The sequence below is a fragment of the Gracilinanus agilis genome, chromosome 6 (assembly GCF_016433145.1).
Source record: "Gracilinanus agilis isolate LMUSP501 chromosome 6, AgileGrace, whole genome shotgun sequence".
Taxonomy (NCBI): Eukaryota; Metazoa; Chordata; class Mammalia; order Didelphimorphia; family Didelphidae; genus Gracilinanus; species Gracilinanus agilis.
The window spans coordinates 294,198,184-294,215,630 of NC_058135.1; the positions used below are offsets into that span (position 1 = coordinate 294,198,184).

General features: G+C 43.6%; 1 protein-coding gene across 2 annotated transcripts in view; it reads left to right on the forward strand.

The window, feature by feature from the left end:
• Positions 1–17,447, forward strand: part of PPFIA1 (PTPRF interacting protein alpha 1) — a 121,676-nt gene that overhangs the window by 66,097 nt on the left and 38,132 nt on the right. The window contains exons 9-16 of one of the 2 annotated variants that reach the window (XM_044681332.1): positions 461–535; positions 910–993; positions 10,151–10,282; positions 12,373–12,435; positions 13,205–13,287; positions 13,417–13,552; positions 14,691–14,914; positions 16,232–16,463. In XM_044681332.1, coding sequence (XP_044537267.1) covers positions 461–535; positions 910–993; positions 10,151–10,282; positions 12,373–12,435; positions 13,205–13,287; positions 13,417–13,552; positions 14,691–14,914; positions 16,232–16,463 — 1,029 coding nt within the window. The remainder of the gene's footprint in view (positions 1–460; positions 536–909; positions 994–10,150; positions 10,283–12,372; positions 12,436–13,204; positions 13,288–13,416; positions 13,553–14,690; positions 14,915–16,231; positions 16,464–17,447) is intronic. The other variant, XM_044681333.1, reaches the window with a different exon arrangement.

The window sequence follows — 17,447 nt, forward strand, 5'->3', positions numbered from 1 at the left end:
GAGTCCCTGGTTGAGTTCTGCTCTTTCTCCTTCCTTTGTTAGAGAATGCAAAGTGGTGAAATGTCACATTTCTGTCTCCTTTGTGTGATTCTGAAAAGCCTTTTCCAGTGGTAGCTTTATGTGGTTCTGTGTCTTCCCAGCTTGTTTGAACTAAGGATTGCTGCATTCAGAGTAGCCAGAGCCCGTGTCCAAAGCCATGGGGTGAGCCTTGCTCACCAGGAAAGGGTTTTCTGGTTACAAGGAAGCAGCTTTCTCTGTCTCTTTTGAAAATCACTTCTGACAGTGGGAATCCTTATTTTAAACATTGATGTGATATTAAGTAAACTCACCTAAACCTTCGAGCAGTTTTTATATCTGATCACTGTAACCAAGTTTTTCCTCTCCATCTGTGGATCTGCTTTTGAAGTCCTGTTTCTTTTCCATCCCCTGTTATCTTTATCATCTCTCATTGAATTTGTAGTCTGACCTTTTGTCTTCTGGGAACTCTGCTGCTAAGGAGGCTAAACTGTTCGAACTTACTTCCAAGCTTAGGAAGGTAGAATAATTTGCACACTGATCCTTGTTTCTGCTTGCTGCTTTCTGCTTTCTGTGGTGACTAACCGAAGGCCGTTAAGGGCTGGGGAAAAGAATTTGAATCCCATTGAAGAATGTTTCTGGGGGGAGGTGAATTGGGAAGTTTCACCAGACATTTCACAATTCACCAAAGGGAAGGATTGAGCACTCACTGTTTATCACCTGAAAATGCCTCGGGTTTGTGATAGAATCAAGTAGCTGCACTATTCAGGGCAGAGAATGAGAAACTGTAGCTCACGCCCAGCACGCTCTGCTTTTTGCTGCCGCAGTAGTAGACACAGCATGTTGCAAATAGATTTTGTTCTTAGGCTGGACTTAAGTATTTGTCCCCAACAGGCTGAAGAGAGACACGGCAACATCGAAGAGCGATTGCGACAGATGGAAGCCCAGTTGGAAGAAAAGAATCAAGAATTACAGAGGGTGAGTACAGCTCAGGAGGAATTTGATTGATTGGAGACAGATCATCAGGCAACCACTGCATTAGCTGAGACGGCTGTCTCTTCTCTCTCCCACTTCTTTCTCTCCACAACTTTGTATTCTTTATGTGATACTCATGTCTCCCAGACCCCAGGGTCACTTTTTTTTTTTTATTTTTTTTATTAAGCCATTGATTTTTTAAAAATATCCCTAACATTTTCCTTAGTTTTCCTTTTTGTGCCCTCTCTCAAGGAAGTATCTTCTTTAACAGATACTTTTAAAGGGGGAAAAAAAGAGGAAAAACTGACCAATACTTAAAAAAAAAATACAAATGTACAATATGCTTCACATAGAGGAGTGGGGGATAACTGTTTGCGTGGATTTTGTTTGTGCTTGTTCTCTCTAATTCTGCAACAGCATTCACTTTTTCCACCCCTGACTACGTTGGTTCTTCTTATTGAAAAGGTTAAAATGTCTTATTTTGACAAAATAAGAGAGCAGCTTTTAATAATTGAAGTTTTAGTGAGAATATAGTAGAGTTGTAAATTAATATTATCCCTTTAAGCCAGAGAAACGAAAACTTCTAGCAGCTTTTAACAATTAACAATTTAATTTAATTAAAATAGAGATAGTAAAAGAATATAGTAAAGGAGGGAAATATAGGAAAGAGTTAGAGAAATAAATTTCCTAATACATAAATAACTATCTTATAACGATCTATGACTGCCTATAATTACTATCTAAAACTGCCTATATTTACCTGTAATAACAACCACGCCACAAAGTTCCAACCCAATCCAGCCCAATCAAAAATAACCCAATCAGTGTTTAATCCAAATCCTACTTAGGTCTGTCAACAAAGACCAGCCACCTTCCAAAAGTTCAAGGAAGGTGAAAAAAAGCTTTAACGGCCCAAACCAAAAGCCTAAAACCCAGAAGGCAAAAAGCCCTCTAAAGGCTAAAGCCAAAATCTATCTCAGTAAGCTCAAGCCCACCTTTATATTCCAGCAACTAAATACCAACCCCAACTAATCACCAACCCATACCACCAACAACCAACTCACTCCCAGCAGCCAACATCCTGACAACTGCCAGTTCTGTCAGCAACTGACAGATCAACTCACACTGGTGTCCTTTTATCCCCTTTTACTACCTCACTTCCTATCTCCAAGGTTCTCTTTCCTGTCTCTATGGTTTCTACTTCCTGTCTCTATGGTCTCTACTTCCTGTCACTGTGGGCTGGTTAATCCCTACACATCTCTATGGTAAGAGGACCTCCAGGTCCCCTGTTAAATTAAAAAAGGAATAAAGAGGGGGCAGCTGGGTAGCTCAGTGGATTGAGAGTCAGGCCTAGAGACAGGAGGTCCTGGGTTCAAATCCGGCCTCAGCCACTTCCCAGCTGTGTGACCCTGGGCAAGTCACTTGACCCCCATTGCCCACCCTTACCACTCTTCCACCTATGAGACAATACACCGAAAGTTAAGGGTTTTAAAAAAAAGGAATAAAGAATTCCTTTTTACACTATTTACATTGTTGTAGTTATTGTGTATGTTGTTTTCCTGATTCTGCTTATATTACACTGTGTCTATTTATGTAAATTGTCCCATTTTCCTCAGCATTCGTCAGTCATAATTTCTTACAGTATAGGAATATTCCATTACCTTTAGTTACCATATGTTTTTAGCCATTCTTCAATTGATGGGCATCTTCCCAATTTTTTGCTGCCATAAAAAGCACTGTTATATATATATACATACTATATAAGTACTCTTATTGAAGACATCTTTTGAGTAAAAGCCTAGTAGTGGAATCTTTGAGTCAAAGTTTGTATGATTTTGTGAGGATTTGAGGAAAGTGGAGACCTTGCCCAAGGTGGAAGCTGAGCTGGCCCAGAGGGTGGCAGCAATCTCCAAGGTAGGCCAAGTGATCCCGTGACCTGGAGCTCGAACAGGGTGAAAATTTCAGTGATTTTATTTGCAAAAATTCCAAATTACTTTCCAAATGGATGTCCTGATGCACAACTCCATCAGCAGTGTACTAGTGTGCCAGTCTTTCCATAACTCTTGTACAACATTATTTGTATCTTTTGATTTGGAGCATTCTTTTGCATGTTTGTTAATTGTGTGCAGTTCTTTTGAGAAATATTTGTTCGTATCTTCTGACCACTTACAGATTGAAGAATGGCTTTTGTTCTCATTCATGTTTTTAATTTTTATATATCCCCCCCCCCCATTCAGATATTTACTTTCTTATTCCAGATTATTAATTTTGTATGTGCAGCTACTTTTCAGTTTCTTGTGATCAAAACTTTTTGTTTTATCCTTTGTAATTGCTTCTTTCTTACTGCTTAGTTAACAATACATTTCTTACCCATAGTTGTGAAATTTGGATTTAAAACAAACCAAAAAAACAACTTGAAATGGAGACAAAACAGGATTTTATATTCAATCCTGGAGGTGTTTGGGAGCCACTGGAATTTAATGAATAGACCTGCACTTCAGAAAGATCATTTATTTGCTGAGTGTAAAATGGATTGGAGTGGAGACAGAACTATAGTAGGCAGACCATCATGCAGGCATGTTGCTGCAGGTTATTTCAAATAGTCTAGGTATGAGATGGTTAAGGCCTGCCCTAGGATGAGGGCAGGGACATATGGGAAAGATGTCATCAAAGTAAAATGACAGGCTTTGGGAACAGATTGGATATGGGCAGCAAGATACAGTGAGCTGCTGAGGGTGACCTGCTAAATTGTGAGCCAGGCATTGTGGGAGGATAGTGGCTTCCTCCAAAGTAACAGGAGTTTTGGGGTGAGGTAGTGAATTCAGTTTTAGACATTTTGAGTTTATAATAATCTGTGGAATATCCAGTTTGAAACATTCAGGAATGAAGGGAGATCAGAAGAGAGGATAGGCCTGTATAAAGAGACTTGGAAATCATCAAGATGAAAAACAATAATTTACAAATCCTAAAGATAGGTTGAGAGAGAGAGAACAAACCCTGGAGGGCCCTCACAGTTAGGGGACCTGGCATAGATGAAGATCCAGCTAACAAGCCTAGGAGGCAGGAGGTGAAGGAGTGCCCCAAAAACCTAGAGAGAAGGGAGTTTCGAAGAAGAATGAGTGATCAGTAGTAATAGGGGTTTCATTCCGAGGAAGAAGGAGTACTCTGGAGAGAGCAGTCTTAGTTGACTGATGAGGTCAGAGGACAAGAAAAAAGAAGGAAAGGCAATCCTTATGGATGACTACAAAAGGGAGATTAAGGTGGTGATGGTGTGTGAAGCATGGACGGTTTTAGGAGTATGAGAATACATGGCTGTGTTTGTAGGCAGTAGAAAAGCCGCCATTCGACAGGGAGAGATCAAAGGTAGCAATGAAATCTGTTGGTGAAGATGAGGTGGGGTGGGAGGTTCACTTGTGCCAGTAGAGACATTAGTCTGATCAGGGTATAAGGAGGCTGTCTCTAATGAGAAAGGTAAAGGAGGATAAGATGGTCAAAGGCATCTGGGTGATGTGAGATAAGGAGGAGATGAGAGGCTGATGATGGTTGCCAGCTGAGAGGACTGGCCGAGAGGAAGTCATGGCAGGTGCCAGGAGGGATGAGAGGATCTGGAAGAGAAGCTGGAATGGCTAGGAGAATGAGTTTATGAGGTAGGGTAAAAGGATTGATTGCCTTGGAGCAGTGAGAGGCCATTTGAGGCATTGGTTTTGGACCCACTAAGCAGGATTCTGTGATCTTCTCTACCTTTGTTCAGCAGCACATGTGGAAAAAACAGAGGCAGCGGGTATTGGGAGCGATTGAAGGCTGACACTTGGCACATTTGGCCCAATGTAGGAGGACAAGGGACCAGTATAAAGATGAACTCTGTCACCAAGGGATCCAGATGGGGGCAGCTGGGTAGCTCAGTGGATTGAGATATTGAGATAGTGTAGGGATGATCTCCCGGAAGCAAACTGAGAAGTTGAGGGATCAGAGGTCACAATGTGGACAAAACATAGTAGTTTGGGGTTTTATTTTCATTTAGAGAGCATTTCTAGACTGGTATGTCAGCAGAATACTTAAATCTCATGCTGTTCTGGTGGAAAGACACAGATGTGTGGACAGGAGAGAGTATAAACAGTTAAATTCAGACATGTTTGAATGGACAAACTCAAACAGTAATTAAACAGACAAGGTCTTTAGACATCTGTCATCAAACATTTGATTGTGCAGTGGTTAGAGTATGAGGCTTGAGCCAGGAACTCATCTTCCTGAGTTGAAATCTGGCTTCAGACACTACTTGTAACCCTAGGCAAATCATTTCATCCTGTTGGCCTCAGTTTCCTCATCTGTAAAATGAGCCAGAGAAGAAAATAGCAAGCCATTCTAGTATCTCTGCCAAGAAATACCCAAATGGAGTCATGAAGAGTCAGACATGACTGGAAAAATGCCTGAACAACAAAGAGCATTGAGCATTTATGCGACACCTACTGCGTTCCAGAAACTTTATCAAGTGCTGTAGACGCAAATAAGGGTAAAGCCAGGCCCTGTTCTCCAGGAACTCCCAAGCTAAGGAGGGAAACAATATAAACAGCTCTGTATGAGTCAAAGCAGGAAAGTCATTGAAATGAAGAGGAATTGGGAATTGGGAATGGTTTCCTGTAGAAGATGGGATTTTAAGCGGAACCTTGAAGGAAGCCAGAAACATCAGGCAGCATGATTGAGAAGGGAGAGATGCCACTGAACCCTCCCTGGAACTGTCCTCTATTGGTATCACTTACAAGAGTTCATTTTCATCATGGCACCCCAATGAATCCTGAATGGGTGAGTTTGGAGGAGAGAGAGGAGACCTTCTCAGTCTTGAGTGAGCCTTCTTCATAATGACTCTTTGGAATTTGGCAGTGCGTGCATTATTATTTCCATTTTACAGGGTAGGAAGCTGAGGTTCTGATCTAGTCAGTAACTTTTACCACAGTCACACATTTTATTTTGTCAGAATAGAGATTTGATCCTCAATGATTTGATTCCATGTGTGGGAAGGAAGGCTATTTTGTCTCAATGTGAGGGAAAACTTCATAGCAAATCAAACCATGGAAAAATGGGGTTGGCTTTATTTCATGTTAGTGAATTTCCCAGTTAGTAGTGTGAAGGTACAGATGAGCACCCATATCAGGTCTTAAGTCTGTAATTTCTAATGAGTCAGCCAAGGAGGCCATTCAGAATCTTAACAGGAGGATCAGAACTGAGAGAAAGGAGGATTCTGACACATTTCATTACACAGACTCCAAGTCACATTTGTTCAGATCTCCATGGACCTCAGCAAACTGGCTTCAAGTATTGAGAAGCTGTCAGACTCATGGTTGGGTCTACAAGTTCTCCAAAATTCCAACTTTTGCATGAATTGGAAGGTCTTGTTTTATAATTGGCAGCAAAGACTGTCATTTGTTTCCCTTGGAATAATACTCATTTTGTTCATTTTTGAAAAAAGTTTGCCGAGTACTCAAGCTTCTCAACAAAAATTTTAGTTGGTATAAGCAGTGAATCGATTATGGCTTCCAAAGGTATATCCTTGGGGGTCCCTTTGTGAAGACATTCTTCTTCTTCTTTTTTTTTTTTTTTTCTTTAATGGTTTATTTATTTATATATTTGTTCCTTTAGGCTTGTTTTTCCATGGTTACATGAATCATGTTCTTTCCCTCCCCTCCTCTTACCCCCTCCCGTAGCCAGTGTGCATTTCCACTGGTTTTACATGTGTCATTGATCAAGACCTTTTTCCATATTATTGATAGTTTGCACTAGGGTGATTTTTTTAGAGTCTGCATCCCCAATCCTATCCCCATCGAACCATGTGATCAAGCAGTTGTTTTTCCTCTGCCTTTCTGCTCCCACAGTTCTTTCTATGGATTGTGGAGAGCATCTTTCTCATCAGTCCCTCAGGGTTATCCTGGGTCATTGCATTGTTACTGTAACAAAGTCAGTTACATCCAATTGTGCTACAATGTATCAGTCCCTGTGTATAATGTTTTTTCCTGGTTCTGCTCCTTTCACTCTGCATCAATTCCTGGAGGTCGTTCCATTTGCGAGGACATTCCTAATTGAGATAACCATCCTTGTGAGGTGCAGTGGAGCTACTGTGACCAGGACAGTTTGGCGCCACTGTTTGTGCTAGCCGTTACTCTGTTACTTTTTCCCCATTAGGGCAAATGTCAGCCCTCTTTATTCCCAAGTAAGTCAAGAGAGTCAAACACTTGGAATATTTCATCTCCATATACTTGTTGCTAGACATTCCATAGAAGGTGGTCTTCTTTCCTGATTGGTTTATGTTCATATTGGATGAATATAAGCAAAACTATAAGCACTGCCTTGTCTAGAGAGTCACCCATTGGTAAAGCAATAGTAGCTTTTGGTAGAGCTCAGTCTTCATGTGGTGATGTGGAATCTGGAAAACTCCAGCATAGGCTCAGGAGAGAGCTCAGAGGAGCATTTGAGAGGCAAAGAACATCTCGATGCTATTACCTAAATCATTTTGGCCTGGAGGACTCCCTGAGAGGGTCCATGGACCCCATTTCAAGCAGCACTGATGTACATAGTCCCTCTTTCCCATCCTGCCAGCTCACTTCATTAGTCCTTTGTCAGTGGTTTATTGAACTTTTCAGAGTCAGCCTATTATATGGCTCATTTTGTGATTCTTTTCTTGAGGAGCATCAGTTTCAGAACTTACTACATTTGTGTCATCAGTTTCCTACAGCCTTGAAATATTCTTCTGTCCTTACCTTGGGATCTTGATAGAACTGTGATTAGGGACCTGTTTCTTACTACAAAATGACTATGAGGGAAGTGCTTTGCAAAACCTTCTAGCGCTATATCAGTGAGAGTTACTAAGCTTTAGCTTTATAAATTCCTTTAGTAGCTATAGTTTTTTGGGTTTTTTTCCTCCTGAGATCCTTATCTGCCATCTTAGAATTAGTACTGTATATTGGTTCCAAGGCAAAAGAGTGGGAAGGGCTAGGCAATGGAGGTTAAGTGACTTTCCCAAGGTCATATAACTAGGAAGTGTCTGAGGCCAGATTAGAACCCAGGACCTTCTGTCTCTGAGCCTGGCTCTATCCACTGAGCCATCCTCTGTAGCTATAGCTTCTTAAAGAGAAGAATCAAAAGCCCTGTTAGGTGTCCCATCATTTGTGAAGAATAAAGGTGAGCATCAATTTGATATAATACAAAGGTGGCTGTGAGCTGTAAGGGGTGAAAAGGGGTTTTTATTAGGTAAATATTAAAAGATTGGTCGCCAGGGGATTGAACAATCATCAGTCCCCAATTAAAGATTAACTTCAAGTTAAAATGACTTTTATGGACATTTATTTACAAATGAGAAGAGGAAGTTGAAATAAGGAAATAAGAGAGAGGATAAGATAGGATAAGTAATCTAACATAGTAAGTAATTTGCTCTGATCCCCTAGTTCAATCCAGGTAGATCTAATTAACCCTCGGCAGAGGGAAATCTGGCCTTGATCCCAAGGCCGGGAAGTCAGAGACCCAAAGGGCCTTGAAGGTGAACGAAACAAAAGCTTCAGTCACAGAGTCCCTATTAAAAGGAAGTTCCTTAAGAGAAGTTTAGGAAGATTCAGTCTTAACACTCACCACTTGGAACAGTCTTCACTAGCTCCAGACCTCCTCCAAGTCCAGTTACGAACGAGAAGAGCTCCTTCAAGTCCTGTTTATGATCCAGAAGAGAGGGCCCAGCTCACTGAGGTCTCTTTTTAAAGGGGCCTCTTTTGTGTTACTTCCTAAGGCCTCCTCTTAGTTTACATGTCCTTTCACAACCGAGTTTTCTTAGGACTGCCCAGGAGGCAGTCAGTAAATTCTGATTTGTCTCTCTAGCACACTTGGGTTACAGACCACCCAACTTGTGAGTTAAATGGAGATGTTTTCACCTTTGGTGATTAAATCTAAAGATGGGCAGGGTAGATTTAATCTCATTATCACAGAGCAAGTTTGAACTTAGAACCAAAGAGACTCCAGAGAAAGAGCTAAGTCACAGAAATTATTAAGGAATCAGGATATAAAGAAATGGTGGACTGGTTACATGGCTTGAGTGTGCATGGCTAGAGTTCTCCAAAGGTACCTGCATGGTATTGGGAGGAAGCAGGGAGGGCCACCTGCACATTGTGTGGACCTCCTTTGGTGACTGTTTGGGGAGAACTTAGAGGAGAGCTACCCAAGATGGATCAAGATCATGGCTCCCTTGGAGTGATGGGGTGACGTGACCCAAGCCATTCTATACAAGTGGATGTCCCAGGGATGCCTTAGACCAGTGGTTCCCAAACTTTTTTGGCCTACAGCCCCCTTACCAGAAAAAATATTACTTAGTGCCCTGGAAATTAATTTTTTTTTAAATTTTAATAGCAGTTAATAGGAAAGATAAATACACCTGTGGCCATCACCGCTCCCCCTGGATTGCTGCAGCACCCACCAGGGGGCGGTGGGCACCCCCTTTGGGAATCACTGCTTTAGACATTCACCGGTGGCTGAGGGCTAGGTAGACATAGAAAGTGATGTGTGTGTCTGGAGGCTCCAACATGAGTAGGTTCATTATTGCTGAGTACATCTGAAGATCATTTAAAAGCATGCATTGAATTGTATTCATTTTTTTTTTTTTTTAATTTTTTAAACCCTTAACTTCTGTGTATTGGCTCCTTGGTGGAAGAGTGGTAAGAGTGGGCCATGGGGGTCAAGTGACTTGCCCAGGGTCACACAGCTGGGAAGTGTCTGAGGCCAGATTTGAACCTAGGACCTCCCGTCTCTAGGCCTGACTCTCCATCCACTGAGCTACCCAGCTGCCCTGAATTGTATTCATTTTAAGCACATCCCCTTGTAACTAAAATGAAAACATCTCTGCTTTGCAACTTTGGAGCCTGAATTTTTCTCTGCATTAAATCCAGGTCTGAGTCTCAATAGACAGGTACTCTGCTTTAAAGGGCTGCTCCTGTTCCTTCTGAAGCCCTTTTCTTTTTGTTACTCAACAAGTGTCTGCGGTCAAAAGACCACTCACCTTTCCTTTGAAATTCTTCACTGGTTCGTTTACGTCTAGAAGTTACTCTGTATTCTTGGGGAAGCTCATGGCCCAGGAGAGAAAGTAAGGGAAAAGTCGCTTCCTCACTTTCTCAAACTCTCCCTGGTCTTTCAGGCACGACAGAGAGAAAAGATGAACGAGGAACATAACAAACGCTTGTCAGACACTGTGGACAAGCTCCTCTCTGAGTCCAATGAGAGGCTCCAGCTTCACCTGAAGGAGAGAATGGCGGCTCTGGAGGATAAGGTAGGGGCCTTGGAAGGTCATTTCTGAAGTGCTTTGTGGTTCGAGGCACTGGTCAGTACTTGAAACAGAGTGAGTTATTGGGTTAAATGCTCTTGGAGAAAAGGAAAATAAAAATTGCTTATAAACTCCTCATTTGAGGCGAAGGGCTTTCTTCCATATTTATTAGCTCCTCCTTATTTATGAAAACTTGTGAATTATTTCTAGATTAAAGTCTTTTGACTATGATTTCTCTTGCAATGCTCAAAGAACTCTAGTTATTTGGTATTAAATAGCCATTGTATTTGCCGATTTCCTTTGAGCTTAATTTGGAAGAATATGTTCTAGCTAAGACTTTGTTTAGGTCAACTGGCCACATATCAACACAACAGAGATTTGCTTTATTCGCTCCTTGTATTGGTCTTAGTCGGTTTCAACTAGACCTTTTCCTAGCTGTGGCTGTGTCCCCAAAGACACGAGATGGCCTGGGATGAGGAATCATCTGCTGGGTCTGTATGATGGCAGGTAGTGAACTGGGTAGCATTGTACCTAGGACCCTGAGATGAATTCCCCATCCCATTCCTCAAGCATGTGTCTAGTCTGCTGATTCTTAAGACATTAATGTGCAGACTTTACCCGAGTTGACGTGGGTGATTTTCCATATGCCTAAACTCTAGGAAAAGCCCTGAACTAAAGAGATTCTAGAGATGGGAATTCAAGTCCTGCTTTGGCCACTACTTTTTCCTACTACTCCTCCCAGTTCTGGGGACTTGGATTTCCTCCTTTGTCAAACGAAGGTGTTAAAGTAGACAACATTAAAAAGCCTTTTCATCTCCCAAGTTTTCTTTGAAATATTATTTTTGGAGCAAATAGGATTTCTCTGAGCTCCACTTTGTGGCCATGGCCCATAGCTTAAGCCTAAGCCCTTCTGCTTTATAGAACATTGATTTTTGTTGTCATTCATGAAAGAGTCAGATGAAGTGGCCCTTCTCTCATCTATAGTTTAGTCTTTTTATAATAAGGAAGACAGACAGCGCATGGTGAGAACTAAACAGCAGTTCTTTTGCTCATGGGTTGAGATAACTAGAGTTCACTAATTCTGCGTTTCAAGTACTTAGACTCTTAAATTATTTCCTGCCATAAACTTTTTTTTTAATTAAAATTTTTTTATTATTTTTTAAACCCATACCTTCCATCTTGGAATCAATACCATGTAATGACTCCAAGGCAGAAGAGTGGTAAGAGCTGGCAATGACCCAGAGTCACCCAGATGGGGAAGTGTCTGAGACCAGATTTGAACCTAGGACCTTCCATTTTTAGGCCTGACTCTCCATCCACTGAGCTACCCAGCTGCCCCCCACAAACTGTCTTTTAAATGACATTTTTAGACACATCATGATATGGACATCCCAGCTTATGGTGGTAGAAATTGGATCTTTGGACCAGAAATTATGCTTTTTAGCACATCACATTTGAGTTATTGATTTTTTTAAGTTTATTTTATTTTTAATAAACCCCTACTTTCTGTCTTAGAACTGATTCTAAGTATCTGTTTCAGAGCAGTAAGTTCTAAGCAATGGGATTTAAGGAGCTTGCCCAGGGTCACCCAGGTGTGGAATGCCATATTTGAGCCCAGCATCTCCCATCTCCAAGTCTAGCTTTCTATCCACCGAGCCACCTTCCTGCTCCCTGTGTTACCGACTTAAAATTTATTTTCATTCATACAGAATGACTAAGGAATTAACAGGCCAATAATTGGTGATTAGAAAATAGAACAAATATTTACCACTTACCTACTGTGAAGAGCAGGATTCTAGGCCTTGGGGAAGATGAAACCGTGAGTTGAGACCTGGACCTGGCCTTTAATGTATTTATAGTCTCTGGAAGGCTTCAGCACCAGTACAGATCAGAGAGTATCATGTGAACTAAGCCCTTAATGAGCTGAAAAACAAAGTGACAACCCATTATATGAGTGATAAGCAAGGCTCTAGTCAGAGTGGCTGCCCACCTCCTGCCACCCAGACTCTGCTGCAATCTGTGTAGACGGAGCTCTGTATGTGCCAGAAGGAAGACTTGAGGTTCCAGACTTTGAGCTGTGTGTGTCTCTTTTCTAGAATTCTCTGCTTCGAGAAGTTGAAATTGCCAAAAAGCAAGTAGAAGAAACCCAACATGACAAGGTATTTCTGAGCACTTGAGTGATTTCCATGAGATTTCTCTGAACAGGAAGATGTTTCCTCTGATTCTCCACACAGGAGGCTGCATTTTATTATGTGGCAGCTGTTTGGCTATCAGTGGGTTAGAGCTGATTAGCTATTTGGGGAGGAGCGGTAATGAATATTTGTTGTTAAAAACTGAATTGATAGAAAATTTGGCATTGGGTTTTTTTAATAGATTTCATAGTATGAATTTTGGGTTTCTAAACCCTTTGGCTTTGTATGGGGTTTGTGGGGTTTTACTCTGTTCTGAAGCTCTTTGGGACAACTTGGTGTTTTAGATGCATCTTCATTCCAGAGGAGCTTGGAGGCCAGGGTTGTGTTTGCTTTAGGGGATTCTTTGGGGCCCCCACTCTGGATAGACAAGGAGACTGAATATTTTACCCTCACCTCTTTTTACCTGATGATTACCACATGAAAAATTTTCTCGTGCTTTTTAAAAATTATTACTGTGTATCGATTTTATCTTAATGGAATCCAGTAGATGAAAAATAGCCTGGCTCATTTCTTCTCCCAGCAAAGGCTTGGCCACCTTTAAATTAGGGAGGCCTTAGGAGCTGAGGTAGCTCTTGTTCCTGGTCGTTCCCAAAGGGAATGAAGGGTTAGGAATGGAGGCATCCATGGAATTGTGGCAGTTGAGCTGTTTGCCCAGTGTATCTAGATCTGATTCCTGTACTTTTTGGGAATGTGCTCCTTTGGTTCAAGAACCTGCCTCTCTCACCTTCTTTCCCAGGACCAGCTGGTGCTCAACATGGAAGCCCTGAGGGCCGAAATAGACCAGCTGCGGATCCGCGGTGGTGGATCGCTGCATCCTGGGTGCGTATGCAGGTGGCCCCTGAGTGCTTCCCTAAGAACAGTTTGTTTTCAGGCATGGCAGTCCTTTGTAGACACCTAGCTGGGCGGGAGCTCGACTTTCTCTGAGAACCCATTATGTTTCTGTTTCAGCCGCCCACACCTGGGCAGTGTGCCCGACTTCCGGTATCCAGTGGCAGACAGTCCCACTGATCCTTATAGCACCACATCAGTATTGCGGCGGGCCCAGAAGGGCCGTCTTGCAGCTCTGCGGGACGAGCCTTCCAAGGTAACAAGCAGCTTCTATTGGTAGGAGGTCCATGGAAGCTTTCTAATTCTCAGGCATTTAGCAGAGGCCTTGCTGAAGAAAACACATTCTTGGTTAGAAATTGTAACTTGCTCTTTGCATTTAAGAAAATATTTTAAAGCAATAGTTTGAGGTAACTTAGGACTTTCCATGTATTGCTTTTACTTTTAAGATAATTTATATCTCAAATTAACTTTGTTAAATACTCCCAGATAGTACTATGTCTGTCATTTTTAAGTGCTTTGACAATGTCCTATAATTAAAAGGTTACATAATTTAAAGAGACATTACAGTCATCTGATAGTGTGGACTTTCCTCCCTGTCCCTCAGACCCAAGAAAGTAGATTCTGACCATAGAGGCTAGCACTGAGCTCTCCTTTCCCTTTTTAGTTCTGTTAATTTGATTTGTTAATCTAGAGACCTTGCTCCTTTCCCTCCACATACCAGATCCCTGTCTTAGATCCCACCTCTTCCTAGTCAAGCATTTCTCAGCATCAGTTCAGAGGATAGAAAGGAGAGGAAAGAGTCTTGGGAAATTGAAATGAATAGTACTTGAAATGGTTTTGTGTGTCAGGCAGCTCCAGATAGTAGAGATTCAAATTTCCTGGCTTCTTGGTTCTCTATTAGGACAGCAGCTTGAGAACTAGTTCTGTTGAGTTAGGGAACCCCGAGTCTCTTTAAAAACTTTTGCCTTCTGTCTTGGAATCGATACTAAGTATTGGTACCAAGGCAGAAGAGCAATAAGGGCGAGGCACTGGGGGTTAAGGAACTTGCTCGGGATCACCCAGCTGGGAAGTGTCTGAGGCCACATATGAGCCCAGGACCATCCCTGTCTCCTGGCCTGGCTCTGAAACCACTGAGGCACATACCTGCCCCTGGCCTGTTTATCTTTGCATTAAACTGTATCATTCACCCAAAAGAAGTAGACTGCCTAAATCTGCTCGGGGCTACTGAACTATTGGTTTGTTTTTTTCTGCTCCTTACACACTGCTGGCCTGGTGGACCATTCATTTACTCACTAAGGACTTGACTGCCATAATAGTGTGGCTTCTGCAGTCAGCTAGGTCAGTCTCTGGCATTTTAGCCCTCGAGGATTAACATTTGGCCTTTCCGTTTCTAGGTCCAGACTCTTAATGAACAAGATTGGGAGCGTGCCCAGCAGGCCAGTGTCTTGGCCAATGTCGCCCAGGCCTTCGAGAGTGATGTCGACGTATCTGATGGGGAGGACGATAGAGACACGATTTTCAGCTCCGTGGATCTGTTGTCGCCCAGCGGACAGGCAGACGCCCAGACCTTAGCCATGATGCTTCAGGAGCAGCTGGATGCAATCAACAAGGAAATCCGGTAGATTTGGATTTGGGGCTTTGCAGGTCTCGTCTGTGCCTGTTCATTGTGGAGCCAGGGCCAGATTTGTGCTGACAGGAAACACATTAAGTCTCAGCCTTGCTCAGACGGCAGTTCTAGGTGACTGACTCTTGGAGCTAAAGTCTAGTGAAATGGAGAGCTGGCCTCAGAGTTTAAGACTCTGCTTCACCCGCGTGCTTGATTGTATGACCCAGGCCCAGTCATTTCCCCTCTTTTGGCTCCAGGTGACAGTCTGAGGAGAGGCTGAAGAATAGTTGTAGGTCTAGGTTCGGAGAACAGTTTTCCTTATATCAATGAAATAATAGGTCCAGGTCAAATAAGCTAATTCTTGTTTGTGCCCAGCCAGTAGGACCAGGTGTTGGGGGGGGCATAAACAAGGCCTGAGTCATTATCACTGCCTTCAGGGAGCTCTCAGCCTGCTTTGATTACAGAAGCCCCCGAGTCCCATGCAGGAAGCAGAGAGGTCACTTAGATGGACCTGATGGCATGCTCCTCTCCTGTGAGAGGAAGGGACCTGAGCCTCGGGCTACACCCTAACAGACGGGGAGGCCCTGGAATAACGGGCACAAAGGGATGAGGGAGAACAAACGTGATGCCTGCAGGAGAGGGAGCTCTGAGCTCAGGGCACCATTCAATGTCAGATGAGTGGGCGCGGACCAAGTTATGGAAGCAAGACCTTGGAGGAGGACATTTTGGCCTTCATTCTAGAACGCTCATTTTCCTCATGGCATGTGTTTTATTAGCAACCGAGAAAAATAGCCACCAGTGGCCCCAGGGTCCGTTTTTGCTATTGTCATTGTGGTAGAGGGCTTCCCCTCTGTAGAGTCACTGTGCAGGATCGGAACCCACCTGATGGTCACAGGGCAAAATCCTGGCCCTAATCTGTGGCCCACTGCTTCTGGGGAAAGGAGCAGGACCTCGGCCGTGTGCATTTAATACCAGTTGCTCAGTTTGTTCAGACCTGCCAAAATGCCATCCCATCCTCCAGCATGCAGCAGCCAAAGTGCAGATGAGTGAGCAGGGCTCTCCTGTCTGAGTGGAATTGTGACTCCTGCTGCCTGTGGGATTCTGGGCAGCAGAAGGGAACTTTCAGTGAGCCACGGAATGGGCAAAGCTCTCTGCTGGGCGCTCAGGCCAAATTCCCAGGCAGAGATGAAGCGAAGCCTCCTTCTACGGGAGCAAGAAGCCCCACATCTTACACACAGCATCTCTGCGTGGAGGGTGGAGAATTCAGTGCTTTCTCTCCGGATCAAACCCTATTAAGTAGTGACTTACTGATGTGCCCTTTTATTTTAGATTGATTCAAGAAGAAAAAGAAAACACAGAGCAGCGGGCAGAGGAAATCGAAAGCCGCGTGGGAAGTGGGAGTTTGGACAATCTGGGCCGGTTCCGGTCACTGAGCTCCCTACCGCCCCATCCCGGCTCCTGCCTCGCCGGGTCCTCTCCTCCAGGGAGTGGCCGCTCCACCCCAAGGCGACATCCTCACAGTCCTGCCAGGGAGGTGGACAGGCTGGGGATTATGACTCTAGTAAGTCTTTGCCTGTTTTACTCTGCTCTTTATACGTTTATTTGTCTTGTTTCCACTTTTGTGGGCTCCCCCACCCTTTCACACTGTGCTGCTCATGAGCTAACCACAAAAGTCAAGGGACCAAAGTGGATTTTGTTGGCCATTTAGGCAGTCGTCACGCCCCTGGAGTATCTTAGGAAATGCTCTTTATCTTTGGTGCCACGCAAGGCCAGGGCAGCCTCTTTCACAGTCAGCCTCTCGGAGAACGATCTAGTAGTGTGGGCCCTGGACTCGCTGTGAGCAAGCCCACTTGGTCACCAGATTGAAGAATGAAGGCGAGTGATGCCAGTTCGAAAGTGTAGATGGTGACAGAAGGGGAGGCAGGATTTCAGGGGCCTCTGACATAAGCAGAATCCCACGTGCATATTACTGACCGACGTGGGAACCCTGATTCAGCCCAGGCCAGGCCAGTTTCAGAAAGCAGCAGCAGTGCCTGATGGTGCCAGAGGATGGGGAATGGGAGGAGCTGTGCCTGGGTCTGCTGCTGCTGGCAGCTCTGAGCCCCCGGGTGGAGGGTGGGCCACATCCTGCCTGGCTAAACTACTGATCAGCCAACAAGCATCAGGCCTTCCTGTCTCCCTTCCCCCTGGTCAGCATCTAGCTACCTGGGAGAAATCATCATGAAGAAAGTTGGCACTCACATGTTCAAACCCCTGCTTCTTAGACATATGGCAAGCCCATGAGCTGGATAGAGCTGCTCAGGTTTGCCAGGGGGCTCCCAGCCCAAGATGCCCCTTCCTAAAGGTGGGTACAAATGCTAACAAACCTCACTTTACGGCGTGATTCTACTTCCTGTTTGCCCTCTTCGTGTAGCCTCTATTACAGTCCTCTGCCCTTCCTTCCATGATTCATTTTTATTACTTGTTCATCTTGATTTTTTGATGTGTTTGCCATCATAATGTTTTCTGTGTAATCTGGAATTGGTGGGCTTTGCTGTATGGGCAG